This window comes from Coturnix japonica, chromosome 4 (assembly GCF_001577835.2).
Source record: "Coturnix japonica isolate 7356 chromosome 4, Coturnix japonica 2.1, whole genome shotgun sequence".
Taxonomy (NCBI): domain Eukaryota; kingdom Metazoa; phylum Chordata; class Aves; order Galliformes; family Phasianidae; genus Coturnix; species Coturnix japonica.
The window spans coordinates 56,668,490-56,686,450 of NC_029519.1; the positions used below are offsets into that span (position 1 = coordinate 56,668,490).

Consider the following 17,961-nt stretch of genomic DNA (forward strand, 5'->3'; position numbering starts at 1 on the left):
TACTTCACTTGTATCCTTACAATAGTAGTATTTGCTAGAAGATTTCAGTGCTGTTAGGACCAAGATTCACTTACTGCACTGGCCAAGCTTATCTGTGAAATGGTATCTGTCATAGGCTTTGGTCATTTCTGTTGTCAGACAGTAAGAAGTAGACAGTTCTGTCCCTTTAAGGTAACTAGTATTTACATAAATAGGTCATGCATTCCTGTTGCATTTTATTCTTGTATTTCTCCTGTGTTTCACTAGACCAGATGTGGCAGTACTGCTGAGCAGCTGATGAGTTAAGCTAGTACTGGGTTAATAAGCCATAGATTTTTACCTCAGTTCACAGCATTTCATTCTTGTTATTCCTTCTATACCAAGATGGGAAAGAGTTCACTCAGTTTGTCAGTGCACATGACTGGACTGAAAGGAAACAAATTTTAAATAGGTTTCATTAAAAAGAAATTTAAAACCCTACTTATCTATACAATAGCAATTCTAAAAGGAAGACCAAAACTGATAATGTTAGCACCATATATATAGGCAGCTCTGTTGTTTCATATACTTCACATACTAAAAATAGCCATGAAAAGAAACGATGCGATATATCTGGGTAATAGACAGCTTTAAAATACAGCTCAGAAGAGCACACTACTCTCTCGTTCTGATCTCAGTTCACTGTGCGAGAGCTGCCAGGCTGAATCAACTCCATTGTTTCCTCTCTGTGTCATCCTTTGTTCCTGTTCTTTAACTCCTTATTTTCCACATTCTGTTTCCATAAGTTGTCTGTGAGCAGCTTAGCTGATAGGAATTAGCCCCTAGCTCAGCATTTCACATCTAATAATTTTAATACATTTCAGGGGTGGTAGGTTGGCAGAGTGTTTGAGGCATACAGAAAATACTTACATGTAGACAAATGTTCTTGCAGTTGTCATGAAAGATGAGATATAGGAAAAGGGAAAACAAACTGTGGGAGATACTCCTCCCATGAAATCTGAACTTTTGTAGATTTAGAGCAACATCCACACCTTGGTATAAAATTGTGATACTGTGACATGGGATTTAAGAACAGTGAATAATCACTCACTTAAATGACACTGTTTTTGTCTTTTAGAAACTTAATTTTTTTTTATACTGGATTGTCCTGTACAGAAGAACAATCTCTCTGTAAAAGTAGCTCTAGAGCAGAACTTGACAGTTATTAATACCTTGTAGTTGGTGCTACATAACTACTAAAGATAGCTGACTCCTACCAGGCTAGTTCCTATTATGGATGTGTATCTGACATAGTTAAAGTGACAGTCTATCTGGATAATGAAAATCAGATAGTAGTAGTATTATTCCACTGTCTCGCTACTGACTTTATGTTAAGCTTAATAGAAGACTGAAAGCTGCAAAATATTATAGAATTGTAGTATCCTGAAATCCTGTTAGGCTCAAAGAAAAGAGAGCACTCAGAACACAAGTATGCTGTGCACAGATTAGCAAATACATAAGAAATTAGTGCTCTTGGCTGATTTGTATAGGAGCTCTCAGCTGTGAAGGAATTTTTCTTAGCAATTCTGTACTATCTAGCCTATTGAAATACAGAAACACTCAGATAATATGAATGCCACCAAGGCATGCGTTACAAGTGAGGCACAGAAAATAGCTCAGATCTATTGCTCCAGTTCTGCATTTGTTATTGTGGACTCCTGCAGAAGAATGTTCTCTCCGCACTTGTTTGTAAGCAGACATTTTCAGCTTGGAATCAAGTCCACAGTACTAGGTTCTCTCTGGCACTGCACTTGGTTTATAAGCTTCACTCCTTCCAGGGTAATGCAAAGGTGTAGAATTGCCAAGTAAGAGCTAAAAGCCCATGTGGACATGAGCTTATTCTTTCTCCAGTATTCCCATTTTTAGTTGCAGAATGCATGGATGACCACAGTAGATTTGGCAGATATCAAGCAGGGGCCATGAGGTCGCAGTCAGCCTTTGTGTCTCACCAACCTTCTGCAGACAGCATAGCTGCATTCATGTAGGACTCTGCTGGAGTTAATATATAACTCAGATAAAATGTCAGTGGAAAACTGAGATTGGCTGTACTTTTGAAACTACTGCTGTAGGGTTTTTGGCTTTAAAAATCAGCCTGTCGGAAAGAAAGGAGGAACTTAGACTAACTTTAAGGTGACTATTGACTTGTTGCTTCAGAAAATTCTATCAGTAGTCATATGCCAACTGCTTTTTCAATAAGGCCAGTTGCTTTAGCCTGCCTTCAGTCTTTGCAGAATATATTTTAGCTATTTCGTTTCTCAAAAACTGTTGTTAACAAAGTGTAAGCAAAGTCAATGGGACTAAGACTTACCAGTGAAAATATCCATAAATGTCATTTGGACTGTTTTGTTTTAATGTTTTCTAAAGTCTGCTTTTGAAATACACTGTGGTGTCCGACAGACAGATATTAACAACATGATATTAACAACACTTTAAGAAAATTTTGAATGGGCGAATAGGCAGATTTACTGCAATGTGCTGCAGAAGAAACAAGCACTTTGCTCTCCATATGTGGACATAAGTCTAAACATACTTTCTTCTAGAAACCAAATGAGTATCAAGGTTGTGCTGATAGCTAGTCAAGCCTTTGGGGTTTTGCTAGGTTAGTCAGTTTTGTTTTCAGTTAGCATAATTAACAACCTGTAACAGCATTTCAGTATGTTAAACAGCCGAAAAGAATGTAGTTCAGTCAAATAAAATACCAGCTCTGACAGCCCATGGAAGTGGTATATATAAACTAGCAGTGACATTTAACCTATATTTAAATAGAAATCAATGGTTGAACAGGCAAACTGATAGTGGTATTTATGCTTTGTCATGTAACACACTATGTGGGTAACTGCATGACATCAGAAGGGCTGCTCTGGAACAATAAAAATCTGCACACTATTTCTTTTCAAGAGTTTTGCTTGTTGTAGGCTCTACTGCTACATGTGACCTAGAGGATTCTGGAATTTCATTAAGACAGATTACCAGGCAGAACTCGGAGACCTGCTAATGTCAGAAAACTTGTAGAACAGAAATAACTTTTGTTTCAAAGATGTTAAGAGTACTTGCAGTTGTGCCCTAATTAAACTGCTTGTGCGTGGGGCAATGCAGTCCACAAATACAAATTTCTGCAGCTGTCAGACTGGGCTGTTACCAACACAGTGAATTTTTTACTTTGGAGAAACTAAAGTGCTTGCAACTTCTGGATGGGGGTCTTACTCATCTTTTTCTTTTCCACCAGGTGTCACTCAGCCAACTTGAACGGCTTGTACTACAAAGGTCCCTATACTGCAAAGACAGACAATGGAATAGTTTGGTATACTTGGCATGGGTGGTGGTATTCTCTGAAATCTGTTGTAATGAAGGTCAGACCAGCACATTTTGAACCTAATATTGTTTGAATATTTTATTAAGATTTATCTTTTAGCAAATCAATCCAAAGTAAAACACATGGGCTATTATCTATATCTGTATCAATCTAAAATAATTCCTCTGTAATTAGTAGTTTTATGAGATGTAAATGAGAAGATAATCTGGTTTATGAATCCATATGAACAAATACTACTGCTAATATGTCTACAGGATTATTTTTTTAAGGCAGAGTTTGCCTAGGAGAAAGGATACCTTTATCAACATGGAGAATTTGTCTTGAAAGGTAACTAGAATTCTTTTTACTTTCTTAATAGAAAAAATATATTGTTGCTGTTTTATGTATCAAAAATTAAAATAAATTGTATTGTATCCAAAAGGGCAATTCAAATAGAACGTTAAGTTTGTTTTCCTTGTGGAAATAGATTCTTCAGAACTGTAGCAATTGGACAGATCAGTACAATGCAAAAGGCGTACAACAAAGCTGTGATGATGGAAGGACTTTACTTCAGCATGAATCCCTCCTCCTTCTTTACTTATGAGGATGCTAATGATATCCTTCAGATGAGTGAGCACTTTTCACACATTCTGATGTAAAATTTTACTCTTCTTCTATGGAGGAAGAAAAGTCCAGTGTTGTTGTTGAGGCATTAGACTGAACAATGTACTAACTCCCAAATAGCTGAAAATGAATATATACCACTTGACATAAATCTTATAACCCTAAAAAAAAAAAAATAATAAAATTCAGAATCAAGGATATAACAAGTAAAATATTTTGTCAGTGATGATTTAATAATTAACATACACATAACTTCCCACAATGTGATCAGAAGTGCATCTTCTTGTGATATTTGTTCAAGAGAAACACAGGTACAATTTCAACTGTCTATCTCTGTTTCCTTCCATTTGCTAAACATTTTGGAGATTAGGACAATGAAAACTGTAATCTCAAGAGAATTAAATGAATGATTTAAGACCCTTTTGTGCTATAACACTTGTTTTTGAATGTCTAATACGCACTAATAATAATAGAGCTGAGGCCCTAAAATGTGCCCTGCTTATTCCCAGTGGAAACTTCTCTTCAGCTGTATTGTCTGCATTCCCAAAACTGTTATTCCTAACACCAATTCTTGAACATCAGCTTTTAAGTATAATGTTCTATCAAAGCTAATTTTCATTGCTCTTAGAAAAATGGTGTGCCCAGAAAGTTTAGCTTCAGCAGTGGGTTAAGTATTAAGATCAAAGAAAGTATCCAGGGAAGTATCGTATATCTAGATTTTCAAAAGCTTCCACTTGTTTCTGTCATTTTCTTGTTATTACAATTGCTTAGAAAGCAAAAATAGAGAGCTGTTCAAAACTAGGGTTTTCCTGAGAGTATGTCTGAGAATGGGGAAACTAGGAGTATTCAAAGCATTCAGCCAAACTCCTTATGCAATAGAGAGAACTTAAATGTACAAAGAGAAATGTTACAATGTTTGTTCATCTTCATAAGAAGAGTTGATAAGACTTGACAGTGATGGTGGCTTGAAAACTGTATTTCATCCAAAATCATCCTTTCCAAGTCCCTGTGGCCCATTTCAACCTTTAATTAGTGCAGGATGAAAGCCAGCTTGTCATTGCTACATATTCAGTTAACTAAGGCAATTCCTCTTAATCCAACCATAATGCTAAACAGATTGCATCAAGAATATAATATTTATACAAATATTGATTAAATGGCTAAATTAGTGTATTTGGTCTGATACACAGCCCTTGCAAAAAGAAAAACCCAAACTTGTAGCTTGCTCTTTTCTGCCCTTCTTCAGAAGTTTGTAGTAATTACTTCTTTTGTTTGCCTCCTATTGAATCTGAACTTCCTTTATTCTTTTCTTAATGATAATTAAATGTGTAATCTCTCCCATTAGTCACAACTTGCACACATAACTGGTGAATACCTGGGCTTAAGGAATTTGGGCAACTCTGAGGCTCTGCAGAAGCTGAGTAAAGGCTTTGAGGTACTAAATGGTGCGCCCAAGGAATCAAAAATGGCAGTTTGGTCTCTAAAACTTTGTGGGAATCAACGTCTAGTCTCATTTATAACTAGATGGACAGTATTTATTGTAATGAAAGTATCCACACAGCACTGTGGGCATGAAGATAAGCAGATTCCTCATAGAAACATGTTGTTCTCACATTACCTGAATTTCAGTGCTTCCAATTTTTTTTTGGTCCTGAATCCACAAGTAATTTTATTGCCACAAGAGCCACAGGGCTGGCTCTTTCTCCAGCATGGTGGTCCATAACAAATTAGCTGAGTGAAGACAAGTGATAGTAGAAAGACTTTTATGTTAGTGATATCCTGCACTAGATGGTGCTCTGTACATGTTGTATTTTCTTAAGTAATACTATGTTTGTAAACTAGTGCTAACGCTTCTCCCCACTAAGTTATGTAAGTAATTAAATTACAGGAAAATGAATCAGAATCACAGAATCTCAAGGTTGGAAAAGACCAACAAGACCATCCACTTTAACCATCCATTAATTACCAATAGTTCTCACTAAACCACGTCCCTCAACACAACGTCGAAATGTTCCTTGAACACCTCCAGAGTCAGTGACTCCATCACCTCCCTGGGCAGCCCATTCCACTGCCTGACCACTCTGTCAGAGAAGTAATATTTCCTAATGTCCAGCCTAAAATCTTCCCTGCCGTAGCTTGAAGCCATTTCCTCTAGTCCTGTCACCAGTTACACGAGAGAAGAGGCCAACCCCCAGCTCACTACAACCTCCCTTCTAGAAGTTATAGAGAGCAATGAGGTCTCCCCTGAGCCTCCTCTTCTCCAGGCTGAGCAATCCCAGCTCCTTCAGCTGTTCCTCATAGGGCCTGTGCTCCAGACCCCTCAACAGCTTTGTTTCCCTTCTTTGAACAAATCAAAGATGTTTAAGTAAATTCAGTCTTTTAACTCACTTTTGAAATCATACATTAGTTCCTAATGTTACCTGAACACAATAAAAATACAGAATCTAATTTAAGTATGTCATATTTAGGCAGCTGAATTGTGCTAAGTTAAAATGCCCTCCATTCCAAATGTAGATCATGTATTCTGCTGATTAGCAAGCAGAAAAAAATCTGCAAGTTCCAAACAGTCCCTAAACTAATGTATCTGCAGTTCTGTATTTCTGCTATGATTTTTCTGCTCTTCTCTGTCTTGAAAAATATGAAGAGATCCTATCTCAACTACTGTTCAATTCAGTGTCACCTTACTGGAGTGAATGCCATCTTTCTATCGTAACACAGATGGTGCGAGTGTTCCTCATGATCAGGTAACTAAGAACTTGTGATATCAGCAGGATAAAGTGAGAGTGCCTGTGCCAAACTGCAGGGAGGGCAGAAAGCCCATCTCCTACAGAAGTACCATAAGCCTGTCCGGGAAAAGTACCCTCTCCGAAGCCTCATGTGATTGCCCTGAAGTCTTGCAAATCTTGTTCAATAGGCTTGTATTTAAGTTACAATTAATAACACTTGCAAAATATACAAACATTCTATTGTAATTTCATTTATTTATTTGTTTATTTTTTTATAGTTTTGAATGATTCATTTTAAATATGCCATGGAAGTTTTTGTCACGCAGATTGGTTAGTCCTCTGTCACTCAATCCTCTCCATTTCTACTGTGCAGCATGATTAATTAAAGACCTCAGCACATTCTCATCTATTCCTCTTAAGGCCTCTTCCTAACAAGAGTCTTAACAGCTTCACAGGTGTGTTGTTCTTCCAGAAGGGTTCTTTTTTTTTTCCTCTGTACTGAGTAGAGAAACCAAATCTCTCCTAAAAATTCTAAGCAGAAGGTTTTACAGTAGGGAAGGAAGGGGCTCATTTTTATGTTTACACTTGGGAAAAAGAAAATGTAACTGATTTTTGCAATCCATGACAATAACTTTCAATTCTACTTTATTTTTATTTTAAAGCCCCAACCGTAACTGAAAATATTTGAGCTTTTAAAGGTGGAACAAAAGTTTCATTCTAACAAGATACTAACAAGAAAATACACGCTAAAGCATTACATACTGGACACTCATCCAGTTGTAATCTGCAATTTCATTATTTTTTTTTTTAAGGATGAAAAAATCCCATGTAAATCAACTGAGTCCAGTGAAGTTTCACTGGGGATAAATTAGCTCTGTAATGTGCTCCTGAAGCAGATCCTTTACACTGTATCCCAAAGAAAACACAGCTGTAACAACAAACCCTTTCTAGTATTCTACCTCCTCATTATGAAGTTCTAATACATATTCATTATATATCATTCTATAGGGAATGTAGCCCTGTAAGTTTGTACATGCTCTGTAATTCAGAATATACTTATGATCAACAACCTCTTTGCTTCCCAAACAAAAAATCTTCACTTATGTCCAGTCAGAACTGGAAGGCATTAAGACTAGAAAGGAAAAACACAGGATCTGACTTACTTGCCATCACAGGTGATAGCAGGCTATATGGTCTCTAAGAACATCTCACAGTGTCTCTGTCGTTTGTGTGCTAATTAGCCCTCAAAAACAAGAGAATCTTTCTCTTAAGAGAAATGAAGACATCCTGCAGCTTTTCAAAGAACACTATCGCTAAAAGGTGTTCAGTGAGCATCAGGCTGTTAACACCCTGACAGAATAACATTTTTACCAAATTCACTTGTGAGGTTTAGCTACAATCACAAAGTGATCACAGGGGAAATATGGACTTCCTTGGATAACAACGGTACCATAAAGATTCCAGCAAGTGAAATTTCATTTACATGCACATTTACCATTGTTTCTCACTTGATGGTCATCCTTTTCATCTAAGACAGCCTTAAAAAATACTGAGCTCTGTTCCATAGACTTAGCTTATGAAAAGCTCTTCCAAGAGAATACAAAAGACTACCTGTTTTACATGCTGCATTACGATTTGTTTTACTATCACTGATAATGCAGATATTTTTGAAGAACTCAGTGGAAGCTGATGTCTGGCAGCTGCCCTGTCTCTGTTATTTTCCTCCTTTCTTTTACCTACAATATCTCCTTTCAGCTGAATAGTGCTGGAACCAAAAATGTAAAATGAGACTCGAGAGAAGTCAGCTGCTAATAAAAGGTTCCACTGTCCTGTCTTGCTGACCCACTAATTTAAATGCAAGCAACTCTGATGTGATACCAGAGAAAGCCTTCACTGGAGCGTATTCATGTTTAATTATTAAAAAAACAAGTTTCAGCAATTCCATTTCTTGGAAATGTGCTATGAATCTTCAGCAACAAATGTATTTCTGAAATTATCTGATAAAAATAAATATTTTAAGTAAAACTTGCATTGTTGTCAGAAGGGGAAAAAATAAAATACTGCAGTACTGTTTATTTCAGTATTTTACCCATCAAGGAATACAAATAAAGTGGGAGGAGAAAAAGTACCAAATTAAATACATTCTCGTGGGATGTGTACATTTAGAAAGGCAGAGAAAAAAATGGAATCTCTCTGATCCACGGATCTCATTTTCTTAATATAAAGAAGAATAAAAAACAAATGTATGAAATGAAGAAATGAAACTTAAAAATCAATACATAACTATAAGAGTAAGAACATTTCCCTGCTCACCTCTGATTTTCTTTGCAGCACACAGCAAGTCACTGAACCCTTTGATATTCTCGTATATGGAAGAAATACGGTTTACTTGTTTTACAGAATACTTTGAAACCTGCTGAAGAAACATGTAATTCAAGGACTAAGTCTCATTCCACTTCTAGGTGAGGCTGCTAGTTATGTCTGATCTTTGTGATAATCAGGAATCCTATGATTTTTCACCTGGATACAAGTTTATTAGCACTGTCTAAGGTTTAAGGTAGCACAGTGCCTCAGTTTGGGAAGGTTTTTGCAGAGTAAGGAATTTGGTCTCCAGGAGAGGTGTACTGCAGAACTATATTGGGGTAAAAATGCCCAAAGTCCTCCCTGAAAAATTACCTCTGCTAGCTCACATCCAAGCTTTGTATTTAAAGGAAAGAAGTGCTGACAATAGAAGTCTCCACTGCAATTACTGTCTTCAGTTTCTTAACTGTTATGATTAATTAAGGAAATCTGAAGCTTCAGTTTCCACAAAGACAGCAGGACTAAAGAGCGGGAAGTAATCAGCTATAGCTGGCACCACCATCCATTATATCAATATTCGGGGAGACAGAGGATCAGTAGCTCTTAATGTGAGCAGTTCCTGTTATAACCATTTACCCATTGCAAGCTGCTCTCATTAAAATGCAAACAAAATCCGGAAGTACAAGTCAGTGTGTATACCATCCATATTATGTAAGGAATTTTACAGTCTTCTGTCATACATGTAGGGTATCATGTGACGAGAAAACAGTCAGACATACGAGGATTCCTCAGATAATTCTAATAATATGTATGAGCTTAGGAAATGCTCTTTGTTGCTACCATTCGCATTTCAGACTGTGGAAGATCATAAAACCTGACGAATGCTCACTAATAGGAGGCTGAGCAAGAGATTGTGGTTAAGGAGGGCGCCACGTGGGACAGCAGGGATGAGTACTGTTCTGGAGTGCAATCCAGCTCTGACTCAGAAACCCATCACAATGAAAAACATGCATGTTTTTTATAATCCTTTTGAAAGTAAACTGACTTCTCTCTTCAGAATATTCTGATGTTGCATCTTGGTGGCTAACTTACAAGCTAGCCTTAAGTTTAGCCAAGAGAAAGCAAGTAATTAGCAATGAAGAAAGAAGTATTTAATTCCTACTGCAACTTAAACTTTCTTCCTACTATCCAGGACTACTGAGCTATCAGTAAAAGGAACTGAAGTGATAACAAAGAAAGAAAGAAAGAAAGACTGCCCACACAAAGTTAACATTAATGACTTCATAGCTTCATGTTAAACTTGTTTTTTTCTTTGGTTACAGCTCATTACATGTTCAATTAATCCTTAAAACAGCACAAGAGACAAAATAACGTGTGCTTAAAATATTAATCCAAAGTTTATATATAGTCTGTCAAAAAACTCATCTATTTGCACTGTCTTTTTTGGTATGAAATAACAACACAATGTCCTAGATGAATCCTACTGTATTTCAGGTGAGGGCTGCTGTATATACATAATATTTGCAATACCTTTTTAATTTACTTGCAGTTTTCCAATGATGGGAACGTACTTTTTACTTCAGATTCACCCAATTCGACAATATATCTTTCCCAATTTGGAAAGTCAAGGGGATTGAAGGGAAATCCTTGACAGGAATATACATATTTTTACTTTAAGGTCTGCCCAGCCATTAAAATTACGCCAAGAACAACAGTCTTCATGCTATTGCAGTCAAGGTCTTTTTTCCTTAGCTATGTTTCTTTGATTATTTAGAACAAATATTGAAATGGGGAGCAAAAATAATACTTAATCAAACCCATTCTAAGGAAAATAAGGTTTGGTTAAGACATGAATTAGCATAAGGATACCTCTATGTGATCCAGGCTGCAGTGGAAAACATGGACTAAAACAGATTAAGTACAAATGTAAAAAAAATCGGATTTTTCCTCCCATTGGATTATTTCACTCTAAATTCCAAGTGTGTTTTCCAATCCAATCCAACCTTTCATGCATACAGAACAGCATTCAGTATTCCTCAAAATCAAACATACATGCAGTGCTTTCAATTAGGTTGGAATTCATCTGTCTATACTAGGGAGGATGGGAAAAGAGATGAGGAAAGGTTTTTGTTCTCTAGTTGTCTGGCTTTTCGCCTTTAGCAGTTCCCCTTTGAGTAAGCAGTGTGAAATCCTGTCCAAGCAGTGCAGCTTCCTTAAAGCATTGTTTCCTTCCATCCCGTCTTACTAAGGCTCACATGGGAACATCTTGTTGCCACACAGGACTGACTTCAAGCTTTTCCTCCCTCTTTTCTTGGTGCAAGTCTCTGTTTGGAACGAACTACCTTTATCACAATTACTGTCATTTCCCTATCGATTCTGTCCCATTACATTTACTATAAATACTTTGACATAGGACTACTCCAACCAGTATAAATCTTGGTATAATTTGCACTATCAAGGTATTGTGTGTATAATGCAGTATATTTGCATGGATAGAGATCTGAAATCCATAGAAGCCCACAGAATGACCATTACTGTTAGAGCAGAGTCCAAGCAAAGAGAAGTGTGGCACAGTAAACTGTCTTGTGATCTCAGAAGTACCATGAAGTCACCTCATATTAACAACTTGTAGTACGTCAGCTGATCTGCAGAAATTGTCAGCATGTATCACTTTGCATTTGCTATACACAAGGTAGCTTAGCCTTCTTTCCTGTCAGAACAAGTCACATCACCAGGTCTTTGCTGCTGGCTAAGAGCCTATTCATCCCCATGTCCACAGTTGCCACAGCACAAATGATACTCACTAAACCCTGCTAACTTTAATCTTACACCCAAGCCTCACATGAGGGAGGTGCTGCAATAGCAGTATGATTTATTCATTCCTTAAATCATAGGAAAGTCACAGAAAGAAGTAATCTTCAGTGCCATTTAAACAGCTGACCAGCTACAGATAAGAATGCAAATGGTTTTGCTTCAGCAAAATTTATTTCTTCCAAACATTAAGTCTGTAGCGGGCCAGTGATGAAACCACTTTCTCCTGCTTCTGCAGTACCTCCATTGGCAAGTTCTTTGGAGGGTTCCTCTGTTTCTCATCTAACTTGCAATGGTTCCCATAGAATAGCTGAAAATAAGGATTCTTAGTTTTCTTTCTGTTCCAATAGTTTTCTGATATCTACAAAGAATATCACCGTTCTCTTAGGAAGTTGGCAGGTATGACTGGACATCTTCATGTTGTGGCAATATATGAATCCCTCAAACATCTTTTACATACAATCCATAATTTAACCTTTCCTAGTAGCCACTATTCCAACCAATACACTTCTTCAAGGTTTAGCCATGCCCTTACATAGCTGTTATATCCCTTCTCATTGCCTGTCAAAGGCAATTACATTTGCAATTATACTCTCATGCACTGAAAGTTCTGCAATGTGCTGGGCCCTCACTATCTAATTTTTTTGTTTGTTTTTCTATCAGAAAAGACAAATAGCCATGTCTGGAATTTTTGCATACATTTGCTTATGTGAAAGCTTAAAAATAACATGTGGAAATACTGAAGGATAACAACTGCATGTACAAAACTGTACATTTATCATTCTGCACGTGGTTATATGAGCTCATGAAAATGAAACCAAGGAAACAAGGAGGAAAAAGTGGTCATTTTATTTCAACTCGAAAAAAAACAATAGACAACAGAAAAGTTATTTCATAGAATCATAGAATCACATGGTTGGAAAGGACCTACAAGATCATCTAGTCCAACCATCCTCCCATTACCATTGCTACCACAAGGCACTGAACCATATCTATAAGATATTTATTAATGCATCTATAGGAACAAATTCTCAAAAAATCATTTGTATAGAGAAGAAAAAATACCAACCCCTATCTATATGTATTAAAATACTAATAGGAATAAAGTAGTTGAACCATTATCTTAACTCCACAGAAGATTAAACTTACTGTCTTTCTTATAATTTTGTCATAAGAAAACATTTCTAAAAATTATCGATTGAAATTGTTCTTCTGAATTGTATTAGAAGCCATGAGTCAATTCTTTAATGTGCATTTAGGAAAAAATGGAAAGAATAAATAATTAATAACACATACAGTGCAGGGGGTTGTCTCACTGATAATGGCTTGGGAAAGGAATAATTTTATTACTTTAGGGAATCAGGTGAACTACAGCTGTCTAATGCCCAAAGATTTTAAAATATTTTCTAGTTTTTCACCAATGCTGCTTGTAAGTATAAGACTTGACCTTGTTTCATTGATAACATATGAAGAAAATTTTTACTTAAGGGATTAATTAAGCCCAGAGGTCTGTGAACTGTTCACCAATGGATATGCCCACAGCCTGTCTATTATTGAAGCGTGGATGAGAAACACCAAAGATTCTTACAAGAGAATTACAGGTAGAATCCCCAGTAAAATTACAGGAGTTAGTGCAAGTTACCATCCAGCAACACTGTCAGCAGGGCTATTCCTAATGGTTTTCTCTTAGCATACATCATCAGTATGTTGTCAAAGCAGGAAGTACACTGTTTTATTCAAATGGGCCTTGGGCAAAAAAGAAGTCATATGAATGTGAAGTGTGTGGTAAAAAAAAATTAAAGAATATTCATTAGTAATTGAGCGTCAGAATATAATGAAAAGTTTCAACTGTGGTGCTATACATTTCTTCAACCAAAATTGGCACTGGCCTCCAGAAAGGTTTGCTTTATATTATTAAATACTTTAAACATAGTCTGCATAAGCAAACAAAGGGGAACAGTACTTACCATTTGCCTAAGAAATTAAAGGTAGTTATCGACATTCATTGCATGTCTTCACTGGCCCTCTCCCCCACCTTAAAAAAAAAATAAAAAGAAAAATCTCAACAGAGTATGCTCACCTCCAGCGTGCTGGAATTTTATCTGACAGAAGTCTGCCTCACAATGCCATGAATTACCAGTGAGCACGCCACTGAACAAGAACAAATCCACAACACAGTGCTCTCCCAAGCACTGCAAAGATAAGCTTTATGCACAGCAGACTGTCTGTTTCAGCATTAAGCGCTGCAAACCTCAAGTTCTGGCACTGGTTTCATAGCCCATAGCTCTGAGGCAGGTGTCCCCTCACCAGAAGCACCAGTACCTTGGACCAGACTCTCTAACAGGCGGTGTAAGAAGCACCTGAGCAGCCAGCTCCTGATGCTGAAGTTAACAGTATTCCTGGCATCTACAGCATTCAGTCTTTGAGTTATGCTGATGCAGTGTCTGCACCTGGACTTCAGTATCTTTCAAAAGCATGCCAGGAGTAAGGCCCAGCAGACAGCAGCTTAGAAACCTGCAGAATATTGAGAACAATACTGAATGCCTACCTCTCACTTCCCAGGCAGTTCCCTTCATCACCGGGCCAGAGGCTAGTTTGGTGGAACACCTTTCATTGTGCCTGCTGGAAAGCTGTTATTCTGAACAAACTAATCCACACTCATTGGGACAGGGAAGCAAAGCATCATTTTGCAATGCAACAATTAAAGCACATGGCTTGGAGTGGGGAAATTTGAATTTCAGTCCCTGTTAGAAGACAGCTTTTTTAGCCAATTTCCATATAATATTAGAGTACAGTGCAACCAACCATTAAGAGTCAGGAGTAGAAACGTAGTTCCCTAATAACCTATTCAGAACCATCCATTACACTGGATACCAGAAGAAGACTGACTTGGCCACCCTGCGCTGCTGCATTTTTACTGCTATTGATACTCAAGTTACCTGGTACTATTTCAATATATTTACACTTGCTGCAATCATATCTATTATTAAAGACAGTCATGTGCTCATCTCAGCACAGTGTATCTTTCTAGCCCTCTCAGAAGTACTTGTGGGGCCTAAGACGAGTATAGATGTGCAGCCTATGTTCTTTTCCATCCTTTGCTCTGGGTTTTTTAATTCTTTATTCCTCATAGTTTTGAATGCCTTTCCTTTGTAAGGTTTTGGGTTTTTTTTTCCTTTCTTACTTCTTTCTCTTTTCCTTCCCTCTTTTTAAACGATTAGGCAACATAATACTCCATTCTTAATCATACATTTTCAGAAGAAAAAAAAAAAGAATAGAAGAACTGAGAAGAAAAAAAAAAGCAGAAGCCATTTAATTGCTGCTTAACACCAGAATAAAGGGGTTTTGTGAGGCTGTGATCAGAATATCTGTTTTCCAACAGTTTTTGATTGGAATCCTGAAAAATTGATCTCCAAGGGCAAATGAAGCAAAAAATAAGAAACAGATTATACAGATGTCAGAGGCCTTGCTGGTTTCTTCTCTTTCCTGGTATTGAGAATCCTTGGCCGTTTATCTGAAATCCTCCTTGATGGGCTCTGACAAATGTTTCCTCTATGTAATGATTTCTACTATCTTTCTCAACCTGAATTCCAGCCAACTTGAATTAGGGGAGGTTTTATGGATCAGCAATGCAACTGTTCCCAAATTCCCTCACTATTATTTCAGTTTAAAAGAATCTAAGTGTCACACTTGTTTTTTAAACTGATTTCTTTTTCCTCGATTACTGATGTAAAAAGGCCTAGACAAATAGCTGGACCATGAAAAATGAAAGAGCAAATCACAGTGGACCAGTCAGTGTATGGTGAAAGCACTGTGATTTTTGGTGGGATAAAGATCAATATAACAAACTTTCAGATGTAGCAATCTGTCAATACTTTCCCAACCATCCCCACAGTAACAAAGACAGAGGCATTTTCAAGTTGTAACCGAGATTAGCCTCCATATGTACAGTTGGAGCCATGCCTGTGAACTCTGCTAAAAGGCCGGCTATGTAAACTATCTATCACTCAGTTTCACATGAGCAGTAATCTAATGACACCACAAAAATCTCACAATGTTCCTTGCTCCACACGTCCAGCCACAGCAACAGATGCCTGACACAGTGCTTCAGCTGCAGTACTGAAGGGTTTGCCTTCCAAGGGCTGAAGCACTGTACAGAGTTTCACTAAAAGACAGACATTATTCCCTCTTGGGGTGTCAAAGTCTTCAGTGCCTTATCCTTGTGGTCTGACAGCACTCATGGTCTAATGCAGCTCACCAGATCTGCAGTCATATGCAAATTCAAAGCCCATGCGTACTACTGCTGACTCCAGTACGTTTTGGATGAAGCCCATTAAGATGGGCAAGATTGCTTCTCATGGATAGGAATAAAATATTTTGTTTGTTACTACTAAGCTAACCACAATAAAAACAAATAGTCCTCTTTCATGTGGTGATGGAACAAAGTAATCATGCTGTATCCCTTGTTTTAATTAGTAGGTTGAAGGATTTAGTGTCTTCCTGGCTTGTTCAATTCTGAATCATGTTTGTCATATATAAATAGCCAGCAACTGTATATAGTAGCGGAGGATGGAAGGAAGGTCAGGCAATTAGTGTGATGTCAGGTATTTCCTATGGAGTCACCAAATCTGTTCTGTACAGATGCTTATTTGGGCACATAATGAGCCCCGAGGCTGATGGCAGCAGGGTGCCTTACTGGCACTGGAAAGCTTCTCTGCTATGTAGGCAGAGCTTACCTTCTGGAGCTTTGTAAAGGTGAGTGAAAGACTTTCCCTCTGTATCCCACATCATGGGCAGTTCCACTGGCTGTAGACACCACTTCAGTGCCTACTCTCCAAAGCACCTCCACAGGGTCAAGGAGTCTGACACGAGCCACACCATCCTCACTGAAACCTGCAGGGTGTGAGGAAAACATTAATACTGCACAAAGGATTGGTTCGGCCAGTCCACATCCTTCACAGGAACAACATCACTTCTGATTAAAAGAAAATAACAAAAAATAGCTTTTCACTCACGGCAGTGCTGAGACACAACACTCCTTTTCCTGGACGTGGGAGCGCCTGTGATACACGGACACTCTCCTTCCTCTGGTGTGGCACAGGACACAGCTGGTTACTCCTCCATACAGCCCTGCGAGGGGAGCGCAGGCTCTGCCACCACTCACATAAGAGAAGCACAAAGAGCATGAGACACAACAGGAGGTGTGAAAAGGAAACCATTTGGATGTGACACTCAGGGACTTGATTTAGCAGAGGGTTGTTGGTTAGGGTAGTATGGTTAGGCTGTGGTTGGACTCGATGATCTTTAAGGTCTTTTCCAACCTGAGCACTTCTATGATTCTAAGGCAGAGTTTAAGCTGTAGTGGTTGTCACTGAACTTATAGACTTCATCTCTATTTGCATTCGTATCCTATTTTGCATAAACTCAGCACAAATCTGGCATCCTGCAGCTTACGCCATTAATAAAATGGAGCTCAGGCTTTTCGGCACCGACACACACCATTACGCTCAGCTCCGACCCGTGCAGCTCCCGGCTGACTTTGCAGAACAACTGAGCACGTTACCCGACCCCTCGCTTGGGCCGGGATCACCAGACCCGACAAGGCGAGCAGCCCTGAGTGAAGCTGGGAGTGCGCTCGTCCCGGCCAGGCTGTGCCAGTGGAGGCGAGGGGAATGCGGCCCGGCCTGCCCTTCCGCTGCCCCGGGTTAATGATTTACTCGGGGCCGGGCTGCCGGGCGGGCCTGTGAGGCAGCCGCTCGCGCTCCCTCATGACTCGACGCGCCGTGTGCGGAGCCACACGCGGTTAAACACAAAGCCGAGGAGCTGTGCACTCACTCATCGGCCGTCAGTCACTCGCAGCCGGCGCTGCTCGGCTCGCGCTGCAGCTCTTCCCTCCGCCGCCTGAGGGGAAGGTGCCCGCTGCGCCCGGCCCGGCCCCGCCGAGAAGCCCCGGGTGGGACAAGAGCGTCTCGGAGCTCCTTCCCTGCTCGCCGGACAGTGTTTTTAGTGGCTGACCCACTTCGCCCGCTCTCTACCTGCGCTTCTCGCCGCCATCAGGGCGGCACAGCCCCGTTTAGCCCCCTCCGCGCCCCCGCCGACAGAAGCACCGCCCAGGGGCGGCCCGACCCCGCGGCCCGGCGCCAGGTGAGCGGAGCGGAGCGGGGGGCGTCAGGTGCGGCCCGGGAGGGA

The 17,961-nt window shown here is 39.1% G+C and overlaps 2 protein-coding genes and 1 long non-coding RNA gene across 16 annotated transcripts in view; 2 read left to right on the forward strand and 1 right to left on the reverse strand.

Annotated features, from left to right (window-relative positions):
* Positions 1 to 3,763, forward strand: part of FGL1 (fibrinogen like 1) — a 23,788-nt gene extending 20,025 nt beyond the window's left edge. For all 6 annotated transcript variants that reach the window (XM_015862216.1, XM_015862219.2, XM_015862218.2 and 3 more), the window contains one exon: positions 3,245 to 3,763. In XM_015862216.1, the coding sequence (XP_015717702.1) occupies positions 3,245 to 3,404 (160 nt within the window). In that variant the 3' untranslated portion in view covers positions 3,405 to 3,763. The remainder of the gene's footprint in view (positions 1 to 3,244) is intronic.
* The window catches only part of LOC107313714, a 20,495-nt gene extending 2,616 nt beyond the window's left edge, over positions 1 to 17,879 (reverse strand). The window contains exons 1-5 of one of the 9 annotated variants that reach the window (XR_004306952.1): positions 17,808 to 17,879; positions 16,788 to 16,931; positions 16,509 to 16,665; positions 13,740 to 13,807; positions 320 to 4,095 (exon numbers count right to left, since the gene is read on the reverse strand). This is a non-coding gene — a long non-coding RNA (uncharacterized LOC107313714). Of the gene's footprint in view, positions 1 to 319; positions 4,096 to 5,552; positions 5,666 to 8,687; positions 9,077 to 10,090; positions 13,808 to 16,508; positions 16,666 to 16,787; positions 17,411 to 17,607; positions 17,691 to 17,807 lie in introns of those variants that run through there. The other 8 variants (XR_001555145.2, XR_001555144.2, XR_001555147.2 and 5 more) reach the window with 8 other exon arrangements.
* The window catches only part of MTUS1 (microtubule associated scaffold protein 1), a 109,027-nt gene continuing 108,876 nt past the window's right edge, over positions 17,811 to 17,961 (forward strand). The window contains exon 1 of the mRNA XM_015862199.1: positions 17,811 to 17,916. The gene's annotated coding sequence lies outside the window, so the exon portion shown is untranslated. The remainder of the gene's footprint in view (positions 17,917 to 17,961) is intronic.